Source organism: Haematobia irritans, chromosome 1 (genome assembly GCF_050003625.1).
Source record: "Haematobia irritans isolate KBUSLIRL chromosome 1, ASM5000362v1, whole genome shotgun sequence".
NCBI classification, from domain to species: domain Eukaryota; kingdom Metazoa; phylum Arthropoda; class Insecta; order Diptera; family Muscidae; genus Haematobia; species Haematobia irritans.
Window position 1 is genome coordinate 236,790,661 of NC_134397.1, and position 13,535 is coordinate 236,804,195.

Consider the following 13,535-nt stretch of genomic DNA (forward strand, 5'->3'; position numbering starts at 1 on the left):
TTGATTTGTTTAGGAAAGCGGATAGTATTCACAAAAATCAAAGATAATTTTGCTTAAAACTTTTTTTGTGTTAACTTTAAAAAATTGTGGCAACATTCTACTTTCGAACACACTGAAAATCAGCTGATTAAAACAACCCCAAAATTTATACACCAATCAGAGGAAATTTCGGTTCAAATTTTAGATGGATTTTTAAAATCGTGGTTTCTGACATATATAAGTGACTTTCCCAATAAAATTTGCAAATATTTATAAAAAACATATTAAAGTTTCAGAATCTGTTATTTATTTGTTATAAAAACTTCTAACTTTGCATACGATGGCTGTACACTAAGCCTACACAAAAGAAATGTTCGTGTACATTTTTCAGGTCTATGACGGTGTATAGTGTTGGCCAGAACACCTTTTAAGTGTGACACCATACGTAACTTGTACATGTGTGTACCAGAACAGGCACGAATATCTTCGTGAGTGTGCGTGAGTAACGAATTTCGGAAAAACACGCTCACGAAAATAATCCAGCTTACGAACATAAAATATTTGCGAGTTGAATTTTTTTATAATTTTAGTGACATCCTAAGTGTTAAGAGTTTTATAACGGTCTCGATTTTGATCATACTCATATTTTTAGTCAGGTTCTATAGGTAAATTACTCATAAAATTATTCGTGAGTCACGAGGTTTCTCGTGAGTGACGACATTTTTCGTGAGTCACGACATTTAAAAGATTTTCGTGCGTGAGTGTGCGTGTGTACAAATTTTCTTTCGTGAGCGTGCGTGAGCCGTACCAAAAAATATCGTGCGTGAATAAGATTTCTCCGTCGTGAGTGTGCGTGAGCGTGAGTAAAATATTACTCACGTGCACACCTCTACTTCAAGTTGCAAAATGTCGGGCGAGTAGAAGAAGCCCCCACCCCTCTGCCCAGTCAAATATCGAAAAAGCTAGGGATTTTTTTTCTAGAGACCACTCTCAACCTTCCTTACATTTTTGAAGATACTCGGGCAACTTTTTTTTTCAAGTTTCAAAATTTCGGGATAAAGGAGAGTAGGGACCCGTCTAAATATCAAAAACTCAAGTCCCCTATATTATTTCACAATCTCACCCCCCACGGATCTTTGTGTAGACGCCACCCCACCCCACCCTTCTTTGAAAATGTCAAGCAAATTGGAGCTCAATTTTTATAAAGATTGGGATTTCAAAAAAGCGAGTACCCTATATTATTTCACAGACCCCAAATACTCTGCAATTTTCAAGTAAATCAGAGAAGTTCCGATTTTTCACTATACTGAACGAATATCGAAAAATGAAATTGCGGAGCTTTGTTTGTCTAGAGCCCACCCTTAACATTCCCTGCAAATTGCAAGGAGATTTGAGAACTTAATTTCAATTTTCCGAAAGTCAAACATTACTCGGATTTTATATATAACATATATGAAGACATTACATGTTTTTATTTAACACTACACAGAAACAAAAATCTGTTGTAAAACTGTTGTTAAAATGAACTAATACTTATTGCAAAAATTTTATTTTGTTTTAGTTTATTTTAAAAATTTTGTAAGAAATTTTCCCCAGCCCAACGATTTTTTCTTTATTCCAAGTATGTCTCAAAAACTTTATGAACTAAATGGCAGTAAAATTTCAATGACATAGAAATTAGTTCAATTCTAACTAAAACAGAAGATATTTTTAGAACACTTCTCAAAAATAGTAAGAATGAACTACAGCGTAGTTAAAATAGGAATGATCTGGCGCCTGAGATTTTTTCTTTATTTTTAGTTAATTTTTTCTTTTGGAGAAAGATGCATTTCTTAAATGGTAAATAAAAATCCAAATATTTCGGAAAATTTTCATTAATTTAATGAATTTCAAGATTTGGAATACAATTTAGTTCAATTTTCGCACGAGATAGTTCATTTTTCCCGTAATGTAGTTTACTTTTTTTTCTGTGTAATGTTCAATAGTAAAAAAAAAAACAAGTAAGGAAAGTCTAAAGTCGGGCGGGGCCGACTATATTATACCCTGCACCACTTTGTAGATCTAAATTTTCGATACCATACCACATCCGTCAAGTGTGTTGGGTGCTATATATAAAAGGTTTGTCCCAAATACATACATTTAAATACCACTCGATCTGGACAGAATTTGATAGACTTCTACAAAATCTATAGACTCAAAATTTAAGTCGGCTAATGCACTAGGGTGGAACACAATGTTAGCAAAAAAATATGGGAAACATTTAAATCTGAAGCAATTTTAAGGAAACTTCGCAAAAGTTTATTTATGATGTATCGCTCGATATATATGTATTAGAAGTTTAGGAAAATTATAGTCATTTTTATAACTTTTCGACTAAACAGAGCCGATTTTACAAGGAAAATGTTGGTATTTTGACCATTTTTGTCGAAATCAGAAAAACATATATATGGGAGCTATATCTAAATCTGAACCGATTTCTTCCAAAATCAATAGGGGTCTATTCTGAGCCAAAACACATACTTGTGCCAAATTTGAAGTCGATTGGATTAAAACTGCGACCTAGACTTTGATTACAAAAATGTGTTCACGGACAGACGGACATCGCTATATCGACTCAAGAGCCCACCCTGAGCATTTTTGCCAAAGACACCATGTGTCTATCTCGTCTCCTTCTGGGTATTGCAAACATATGCACTAACTTATAATACCCTGTTCCACAGTGTGGCACAGGGTATAAAAATCACGCTATATTACTAAAATTTCTCACCTGTTGTGCTAGGCATATCCCTTCGAACTGGTGGGGCTGAGAGACGTACTGTGTCGTTTACCGCATTATTTGTATTAGAACTTAATATTGGTTCAGTATCACCACCTATACTGCCAGCTCCAGATCCACAGGTAACACCATCAATCCATTTTCTTGCTTCTGGTCCCAGCTTTTTTATCAACGCTTGCAATTCATTTTCCTTCTCCATCAATGCTTTGCGGAATCGACAATTTGTATTTTTTACCTCACGCAAACGTTGTTCCAATTCACATACCGAGGAATCTCGGCGATTTTTTGACATTGGCCTTAAAGTCGCTCGAACACGTTTATCAACAACACCTTGTGGATTGCGTTTCAATTCTACCAACTATGATGATTTTTGGTGAAATACAACAAAACATAATTTTCTATTAATAATTATTCATTTTCTCTGGAGTGTTATAGTGTTTCTATAGAAGTTAAGAAATTTTGCATGAATAGTTCTAGCATACACATTTTTGTATTAATTCTAATCTAATTGGAAAAAAGGAATCTAGTTAAGATATGAGTAGAGATCAGTTAAAAGAAATGAAAAGAAAATGCATACAGACTAGATTTAGCTAGAATATGGGTTAGTATTGAACATCAAGCTATTTGAAAAAAAGTTATTAGTATTTTAAAGATACAGAAAGAAAATAAGAGAGATATAATGTATGTAGCATTATGAAATTGAATTTAATGAATTAATATGAATTTTACGTTTGTATATTCTAAAGTTTATGACAAAATTCTTAATTTATTTTAGATCCTGACATTTATACATGGTAGCTGACACGAAAAGTTATACGAGAGTTGTCTTTTATTTGGTATTGCAACTAACAGCTCTATCGTAAAGCTTGACATTTTTGAGGTTAGAGGTACTGAGAACGTTTTGACATACGAGCGCTATTGGTGTTGTTTACAGTATCTTAAAAGATTAATTTTACTCAAAAAATTGGAATTAAATCGTGAACATTTTCGGGCTATTATTTTTTAAAACTTTCAAAGTGAATTCACAGAAGATCACCAAAATATTTCTAATAAAACATCCTAGCAAAAAAAATTTGGAAGTTCTTCCAAAGCCACAACTTTAAAAGAACTTCCAGAAGATGTACTCCCAATGATGTTTTTTATTTTAACTACACAGGAAGTTCTTTTCATTCAACATCCTTTTTTCACTTTTTTTGTTTCAAATTGGTTAAAAACAGTTTAAGATTTCATAAATCGATACAAAATTGCTCGAAAAATTGCTAAATTCAATCTGAAAAAAATTGTGCATTTTTGAAAATATTTGAGGTCAAACGTTTCAGACTAGCGTTAGAATCCATTAAAAATTATAAAAATTATTTATTTGACAAAATATCACAGAATTTTTAAATTTACATTGAAAACATTGAATTTGGATCACACCTAAAGAAGTGATGCAAATTCAGAGCACCGGCTGTTGAAATAGAGGACTTCCGTCCTATGACAAGCTCATGTTAAATTCATCGCTTAATCGTCAATTTTGCACCACTTCCGGATCCAAAAGGAACATTTTCATTACATTTTTTTGGCGACGCTTTTCTTGCTGCCCAGCAAAAAAAGAGCTTCCAAAAAAATAGTTTGGATCCCCAATCTGTGATCCGGAAGTAGTGCAAACTTGGATCATCCCTAATGAATTTTACATGGGCTTGTCATAGAACGGAAGTACTCCCTTTTTGGATCCTTGGCATTGCTTTAGAAGTTGTGCCCTGGAAGTTAATTTGAATGAAGAAATTTAAAAGCGAAAAAAAAACAATTTTTTTCTCAACCAATTTCACTTTTTTTCACCCATATGTTTTATTACACAATTATTTCCCTATTATCTAATTTTTACAATTTGAAAAACTTTTTCGCTCCGACCAGGGGTTGAACCTGGGTCTGTTAACACCATAACAGAACGCCTTAGCACACTCAGCCACAAACGCCATTGAACATAAAGCGCGGAAAGGTCAATTTGTGATATGATCGTAATACGACACCAAGGAATAACATTCTAATTGCTTCCCGAGATGTTCTTTATTAGTAGAACGAAAAAAAATAAGAGACGCAGGTTCAAATCTCACCAGCGGCAATTTTTTATCAAATATTTTTCTAAAAAAATATTTTTTTTTATGTCATGCATCGTTTTTATTTTTTATTTTCGGCATATATTTTCGTATAAATATATTTTTACCATTAAAAATCTACAAAAAAATTAAAAATTCTCGTAATTTGCAAAACCTTCTCAAAAGAACTTCCATGGAAGCGAAAAAGTCAAACGGCACAGGTTCAAATCCCAGCGGGGATGAAATTTATTTTTTTTTTTATTATTTTATTTTTTTGTTTACTTTTTTATTAATTTTCTATTTTTTTTTAGTTTTCTATCATTGGGGGATCCCAAGATGCGCTTTAGAAGAAATGTTTGTGCACTTGTCCAAAAGGACTGCATCGGAAGAGGAAAAAAACTCGATGGGGGATTCTGGGATGGGCTTTAAAAGAAATGTTTGTGGAACAACTTTTTTTGCTGGGTGGTATTGATTGAAGTTGGAATCGAAATTGATTACAATTAAAAAATTAATTTAATTTAAAGATAAATTATATCCAATTAAAAATTCAATTTGAATCTAAACGAATTTGTTCGGAAATAATAATTTCTATACATTGGTTCAATAAAAAAATTAATTGATTTTAGTCGTAAAACTAAATTAATTTTGTAATTGAAGCAATCAATTATTGGAATAAATTTTCTTATAATTTTTTAGCAGATTCTACTTCTTATTTTCCGATTACAATTATAGTTGGATTTTTCTTGAATGAACCAATAAAGAGTACGTACTGTGAGCGTCATAATAACTGTATTTTCGATGATTAATACTTGTTTTTGTTCTCTAATCCTGAAATATAACAGGCAACCCTCGTATAGTATAGTCTACACAACTTTGATTAGATTTTTTGAATTTGCAACATTTCGTGTTAGCTCACTTTTATTTTGATTTGTTTGTATTGAACGACCGCGATAATGTTATGAAATCAAAAAATGTTGTCAGGTTTCACACAGACAACAATATTTAAATATTTCTTTCCAAAATATTTTTTTAATGCAATTTTTTTATAACTATTCATGCAATTTTGTATGTGACGACATCCATGAAATACTTATTGAAGTCTAATATATTTGCCGTTCATATGCCACTAATTAATCTACACTCAAAAAAAAAGTTTACTTGGATCCAAAGATGTTGACCTCTTCAAGGATTTTGGTATTGATTCCTAGCAAAAGATGCGGCCTCTTTAAAATACAGACATTTTTTAGCGCCCTATCTTGTTTTAAATCTAGGATCAATAAAATTAAAATTAGGATACATATCTCATTTATTGAATTTTCATTCTCTTTTCCCGGTATATTAATAAAACTTTTCACGTACAAACAAATGCCAGTTTAAAAATCGAAATTATAACGGATATTTTAAAGTAAAAAATGTTTTCTTAATTCCAAAAAATGTTTTAAACCAAATATGCAAAATTCTCAAAATAAGTCTTAGCCTATATGTATTTGAAGCGTTTTTATCGTAAATCTAAAGATTCTATATTTCAGGTAATCTAAGGACTATTTCTTTAAAGTTGGAACGCAAATTTTCAAAAATTTTGTCCTAAATTTAATAAAACAAAAAATTTGAAATGATGATCAAAAACTTTCTTTAAATTAAAATTTAATTATTTTAAAGAAATTTGACCTTAATGAAGATAACTATTGTACGAGAATGGGCTAAAATATTGGGAGATTATTTTCGTGAAACTTGTAACTCGTGAGTCGCATCTAGTAAAAGTGAATGGATTCAGAAATTTGGATTAACAGGTTGGCTGATAAGTCCTCGGTCTGACACATAGATGGCCTCGCTAGTATTAAATGCATAGTATTTTTATATAGTACCAACCTTCAATCGATTCGTGTCAAAATTTGATGTCTGTAAGTCAATTAGTTTGTGAGATAGAGCATCTTTTGTGAAGCAACTTTTGTTATTGTGAAAAAATGGAAAAAAGGAATTTCGTGTTTTGAGAGAATACTGTTTACTGAAGGGGAAAAATACGGTGAAGCAAAAACTTGGCTTGATAATGAGTTTCCGGACTCTGCCCCAGGGAAATCAACAATAATTGATTGGTATGCAAAATTCAAGCGTGGTGAAATGCACGGAGAGGTGGTTACCGACGAAAACATCAAAAAAATCCACAAAATGATTTTGAATGACCGTAAATGAAGTTGATCGAGATAGCAGAGGACTTAAAGATATCAAAGGAACTTGTTGGCCATATCATTCATCAATATTTGGATATGCGGAAGCTCTGTGCAAAACGGGTGCCGCGCGAGCTCACATTTGACCAAAAACAACAACGTGTTGATGATTCTGAGCGGTGTTTGCAGCTGTTAACTCGTAATACACCTGAGTTTTTCCGTCGATATGTGACAATGGATGAAACATGGCTCCATCACTACACTCCTGAGTCCAATCGACAGTCGGCTGAGTGGACAGCGACCGGTGAACCGTCTCCGAACCGTGGAAAGACTCAAAAGTCCGCTGGCAAAGTAATGGCCTCTGTTTTTTGGGATGCGCATGGAATAATTTTTATCGATTATCTTGAGAAGGGAAAAACCATCAACAGTGACTATTATATGGCGTTATTGGAGCGTTTGAAGGTCGAAATCGCGGCAAAACGGCCCCATATTAAGAAGAAAAAAGTGTTGTTCCACCAAGACAACGCACCGTGCCACAAGTCATTGAGAACGATGGCAAAAATTCATGAATTGGCCTTCGAATTGCTTCCCCACCCACCGTATTCTCCATATCTGGCCCCCAGCGACTTTTTCTTGTTCTCAGACCTCAAAAGGATGCTCGCAGGGAAAAAATTTGGCTGCAATGAAGAGGTGATCGCCGAAACTGAGGCCTATTTTGAGGCAAAACCGAAGGAGTACTACCAAGATGGTATCAACAAATTGGAAGGTCGTTATAATCGTTGTATCGCTCTTGAAGGGAACTATGTTGAATAATAAAAACGAATATTGACAAAAAAATGTGTTTTTCTTTGTTGGACCGGGGACTTATCAGCCAACCTGTTATTTCCACACACAAAAAAATATGATATGATTGAAGACAAAAATCACGAAATTAATTGATCCAATTAATTTTTAATAGAAATGTCTTCAATCAATTAAAGTTTTAAAATTTTTCCAATTAACGGCCATTTTCATAATGCTCCGTTAGTGCTCCGTTAATTAACGAACTTTTAACCTGTATTATGGGCATAGCTGCCATCTTGCGTATATATTCCATATGACAGTTAGGAACTTAACTGCCGAAAAAATTTCAGTTAAAGTTAACCGGAGAGAAGATATTTGGAATTTACTTTCTATAAGACTTTAATTGGAAAAATTTTCGTGAAATTGTTTTCTTCTGAGCTGGTAACAATTTATGTCAGCTACCCTATACATACCAATTACTTTAACTGCCATTTTCATGTATTTCCGTTAGACTTTATCTCCCAGTTAACAGAAAGTAAAATCGAAATATCTTCTCTCCGGATAACTTTAACTGAAAAATTGTTAGCAGTTACGTTCCTAACTGGCATATGGAATATATAGACAAGATGACAGACAGCACTAACGGAGCTTCCTGAAAATGGGGGTAAGAATTTTAATAGTTTCTTTCTCGGGAAACGAAAAACGAAGTTTCGTCGGTAAAAACAAAAAAAAACAATATGACAAATTATTCGGTAAGCGAAGGAGCTATTATTGTCATTGTCTCTTATATTTCATGGATGTAGTCACATGTTAATTAAATGGCCAAATGTATTTATGTATGCTATTATGTTATGTATATGAATTTTGTACATGTTACTGTTAAGTTAACAATAATTAATATTATTAATTAGTTTGTTTCCATTGTGTAATTGTTGACTCTTCTTCATTTGAATTCGAACTCAAAACACAAGAAAAAGAATATGCAAAATCAAAATTATAATTATCAAATTATGCATAAATACATGGACAAAAAACTACAAAACTTCCTTACTACCAGTCTTACTTTCGGTACGAACACCAAACACAAAGTGGCTGTCGTACAAAAAATTATAAAAAATGAGAGTAAGACAAAAACTAAATCCTTGCGATCGGATAAAACCAACGAGATCGCAGCACCGGCAATACATGTGATGAAAACATTATAGACCGAAAATCCAATATGCTTGGAATCATTTAAAGCTGGTATAGAAACATGACGTGTTTCCCAAGCCAAAAAGGCGCCAAAGACCTAAAATGGGAAGATGAACATTTACACATTACCCCCAAAAAGTCTATGGTAAGGACTACTTACCAAAAGCAAACCTTTATAAGCATAAATAATGCTTACAAATATTGTCATATGCTCAGATTGACAATATTCATTTTCTGGAATAACCAAAACATCGTCCATATGTTCATGATGCTATAAATATGGGGATGAGGTTTGCAAATGCTTCATATATTTGTAGTAGAATATTTTTTTACTTACCCTTGGTTCCAATTGTTTGGTATCCCTATAGAATGGATCAGCAATTTGCCACGTCGTTATAATGGCTATATCAATGAAGAGTAATATGCCCACAACCATAAACAATTGATAATCCTTGATAACTTTTTTGTTTAATTTTAAATCGGTAAAAATGGAATGGACACGCCAAGTTTTCGAAAACATTGCTCCAAATGCTAAACTGAAACCAGCCATTAATATCCAAGCACGTGCGGTACATATATAGGGGAATGCAGCCACACTACTGAGTGTTGTATCCAAACCCAAAAATATTACACTCATATAGGTTAATAGACAACCAACTATAATTAAATTATTCAAATGTGGACTAGACATTTTTATATATCTGAAAGAAAATTTAAATATGAATAATTTCTAATTATTACATTTTATTAATTTGAATTTTTATAAATACCTTTGATTTCGATATTTTATATTGAAAGCCAGGAATACACAGGCAATTATCATGCCCACAACTGAGGCACTTGCAGAGATTATATAGATGGTAATATTCACTTGGCTATGTTCAATATAGATCAGGGTACGATCCTTTGGCGGCGTTTTACCAACCTGAAATAAATTTCAATAGAGCGAAATCCAATTTCTAATTAAAATTTTAATTGAGTTTTAAAAAATATTCAATTAAAATTTTAATTGATTCAATAAATTTTTTAATTGAAACATAAATCAATCACAAAAAATAGTTGTGTCAAATATTTTTTTAATTTACTTTGGTGATTGATACTATCATTACAGTGATTGAAGGAAAACAGTATTTTTCGTCCGTGTGGTCACGAATTAACTTCTTTTTCGCTCTATGAGCAAAAGAAATTTTTCATATAAAAAATTCAATTTTTTTAGGATTGAATGGATTTTCCAATATTTTGGGGGTGGTCACGAATTAACATCCTTTTGGCTCTACGACGCTTAGTTTAGGAGATCTGATCAAAAGAATTCTTTCATATAAAAATTGTGTGTTTTTTTAGGATGTGGATTAATTTTTCAATTTTTCGGATCATGAATTAAACTCCTTTTCGCTCTAAAACGCATATTTAAGGAGATATGAGCAAAAGAAGTTTTTCATATAAAAATTTAAATTTATTTTGGATTTGGATGGATTTTTGAATTTTTTGGGGGCGGTCACGAATTAACCTCTTTTTTGCTCTACGACGCATATTTAAGGAGATATGGCCAAAAGAAGTTTTTCATATAAAAATTTAAATATTTTAGGATTTCGAAGGATTTTTCATTTTTTTTTGGGGGTGGTCACGAATAAACCTCCTTTTCGCTCTACGACGCATATTTAATGAGCTATGGCCAAAAGAAGTTTTTCATATTTTTTGGGGGTGGTCACGAATTAACGTCCTTTTGGCTTTAGCACGCTTAGTTTAGGAGATATGAGCAAAAGAAGGTTTTTATAATAAAAATTAAATTTTGTTAGGGTTTGGATGGATTTTTCAATTTTATTGGGTTGGTCACGAATTAACCTCCTTTTCGCTCTAAGGCGCATATTTAAAGAGATATGAGCAAAATAAGTTTTTCATATAAAAGTTTCAAAGTTTTTAGGATTTTGATGGATTTGTCAATTTTTTGGGGGTGGTCACGAATTAACGTCCTTTTGGCTCAAGCACTTTTACTTTAAGAGAAATGGACAAAAGAAGTTTTTCATATAAAAATTTCAATTTTTTTGGGAGGGTCTCGAGTTAACCTTCTTTTCGGTCTACGACGCATATTTAAGGAGATATGGCCAGAAGAAGTTTTTCATACAAAAAAAAATTTTTAGGATTTGGATGGATTTTTAAATTTTTTAGGGTGTTTACGAATTAACATCCTCTTCACTCTACGACGCATATTTAAGGAGGTATGACCAAAAGAAGTTTTTCATACAATTTTTTTTTTTTTAGGATTTGGATGGATTTTTCAATTTTTTGGGGGTGGTCACGAATTAACATCCTCTTCACTCTACGACGCATATTTAAGGAGATATGGCCAAAAGAAGTTTTTCATACAAAAATTTTATTTTTTTTAAGGATTTGGATGGATTTTTCAATTTTTTGGGGGTGGTCACGAATTAACGTCCTTTTGGCTCTAGCACGCTTGGTGTAGGAGATATAGGCAAAAGAAGTTTTTCATCTATAAATTTAAATTTTTTTATATAAAAATAATTTTTTCATAATTAATTTTTCATATCAAAATTTTTTTTAGGATTTGGTTGGATTTTTAAATTTTTTGGGGGTGGTCTACGACGCATATTTAAGAAGATATGGCCAAAAGAAGTTTTTCATATAATTTTTTTTGACACAGTGGCCAAATAAAAAATCTGACTTTCATCTTAAGACCGTAAAGTAAACCTTTGAATTTTTCCAACATTTTTGTAAGAAGATTTTTTTAATCTTCTTCACGGACATTAATTTTAAAATGAAACGTGTCACGAAAGTTGTGTCCAATATTGAGAGGTTTCTCTGTATATTCATTTTATGACAATCCGAGTAATAACTATTTTTCCACCTAAACTTACCCATTTAACTGGTTTTCCCATGGTTAAATCCAAATGATTAAGTTGGGAATGATATTCTCCAATTTTCTCCACTTGACCCAATTGGAATTGATTTATGAGTATATTGGCCTTACGTTCATTATTATAGAAACGAACAGGTCCCTGTAATGAAATAAAATATTAACACCTATTTTTAAAATTTATTTATTTCTTCTTACAGTGACACCTTCAAATGAAGTATTCCTCAAAGCTTCCAGAAAAACGCTCTCCCATTCCTTGCCACGATAATCAAAATGTGTAAGAAAATCCTCACGTTTTTGAGCCACATACTGAATGGCTAATGCTGCAGCCCAAATACCATCATAGGTGTAGCCATGAAAACGAGAATATTCATTACCGCGCAAACTATCATATTCCGATAAATATTCATCTGCAGTCTGAAAATATCACGCGTTACTATTGTTTTAAGTTTAAAATTTTTGATATTGTCCAAGCGATGACTTACAATTCCTGCTATAGTTATATCTCCACTTGTGGACAAAGGTAACAGATCCACCATCATAGTTCCCTCTAAGGCCTGTATTAACTCCTCTACACTGCATTCTGTATCGATGGTTGTATTCCACCATTCCGTAGAATATGTAGCCATTATAAGCCACTGATAAGATCTGCCATACATATCCAATCTGTAAAATATAAATATTTTTTTTAATTCTTTCCTTTACTTGTAGCAATGTTGTGAAGAAAATTTGCAATACATTCATAAAAATAGTTCTGCGGTTAAAACACGTAACGGAATATAAAATAGTTTGTCAAAACAACTATTCATATTTATTTATTCTCATTAGAGTCTCTACTATTTACAAAAAAAAATCTTCTCTCCAGTTCCAAAGATTTTGTTTTAACACTAATGATTTTGGTATTGATTCCGTGCCAAATAAGAATTTTTCAGAATTACAACAGTTTACACTGAAAATGTACATTTGATAGGAGGTGATTTTTTTTCATCTGCTGAATTCGAAAATGAAGGCATTTTTTTGAGATATTGCGTTATTTTTTGTTTTTCGTCTTTTTTCACTAGACAAATCATATTTCGAGCTGGAAATGTTCGATTATATCGTTGTACTTAAATGCAAGGTATTGAGATGACGAACAAACGTGTACAACGATATGTTAGGTGGTTGAAAATATATCGATGAAAATAGGCGGAATTTTCAAAACAAAAACAAAACGTGTTTAACAGTAACTCTGTGCCACCGAAAAAGTAAAAACCATGGGAAAAACGTTTAGTCTCTCTTCATGATCGTAAGAAATAAGACCAACTAGAAGAAAATTTACCACAAAATGAAAAATTAATAAGCCATTCAGTGAATAAATCCGCTAGCGAGTCATATAAATATGCACGCAAAAAAATAATTCTTTCGCCCCAAACGAAATTTTAGACAAACAAAGTTCGTTTCTCATTTGCTTTTCGCTGTAAGGAAGTGTATTTGGAGGAAAAGTATATACTGTTTGTGATAAACGTTTATTCTTTTCCAGGATGTAAAAACAATTTCATAAAGACAACACACAACAAAAAAATATTTTTTCTTGCTAATTGCATTTGCCCTCACATCCTTCTCACATCCACGAGGTTTTTTAGTTCTTAACACCTTTTCCTGTAATACCAACAATGTAGAAGAAATTATACCATTTTATAAATTTTTAAAAT

At 32.2% G+C, this 13,535-nt stretch overlaps 2 protein-coding genes across 4 annotated transcripts in view; one reads left to right on the plus strand and one right to left on the minus strand.

Moving 5' to 3' along the window:
• disp (RND transporter family member dispatched) overlaps positions 1-13,535 on the plus strand; it is a 55,992-nt gene that overhangs the window by 24,820 nt on the left and 17,637 nt on the right. Inside the window, exon 11 of one of the 2 annotated variants that reach the window (XM_075303913.1) lies at positions 12,045-12,172. The exons of the other annotated variant lie outside the window; for it this stretch is intronic. The gene's annotated coding sequence lies outside the window, so the exon portion shown is untranslated. Of the gene's footprint in view, positions 1-12,044; positions 12,173-13,535 lie in introns of those variants that run through there. 2 annotated transcript variants of the gene reach the window in all.
• Positions 1-13,535, minus strand: part of GABA-B-R2 (gamma-aminobutyric acid type B receptor subunit 2) — a 28,212-nt gene that overhangs the window by 8,252 nt on the left and 6,425 nt on the right. Inside the window, exons 4-11 of one of the 2 annotated variants that reach the window (XM_075304154.1) lie at positions 12,330-12,510; positions 12,043-12,261; positions 11,846-11,986; positions 9,743-9,897; positions 9,310-9,673; positions 9,133-9,243; positions 8,845-9,069; positions 2,747-3,113 (exon numbers count right to left, since the gene is read on the minus strand). In XM_075304154.1, the coding sequence (XP_075160269.1) occupies positions 2,747-3,113; positions 8,845-9,069; positions 9,133-9,243; positions 9,310-9,673; positions 9,743-9,897; positions 11,846-11,986; positions 12,043-12,261; positions 12,330-12,510 (1,763 nt within the window). Of the gene's footprint in view, positions 1-2,746; positions 3,114-8,832; positions 9,070-9,132; positions 9,244-9,309; positions 9,674-9,742; positions 9,898-11,845; positions 11,987-12,042; positions 12,262-12,329; positions 12,511-13,535 lie in introns of both variants that reach the window. The other variant, XM_075304087.1, reaches the window with a different exon arrangement.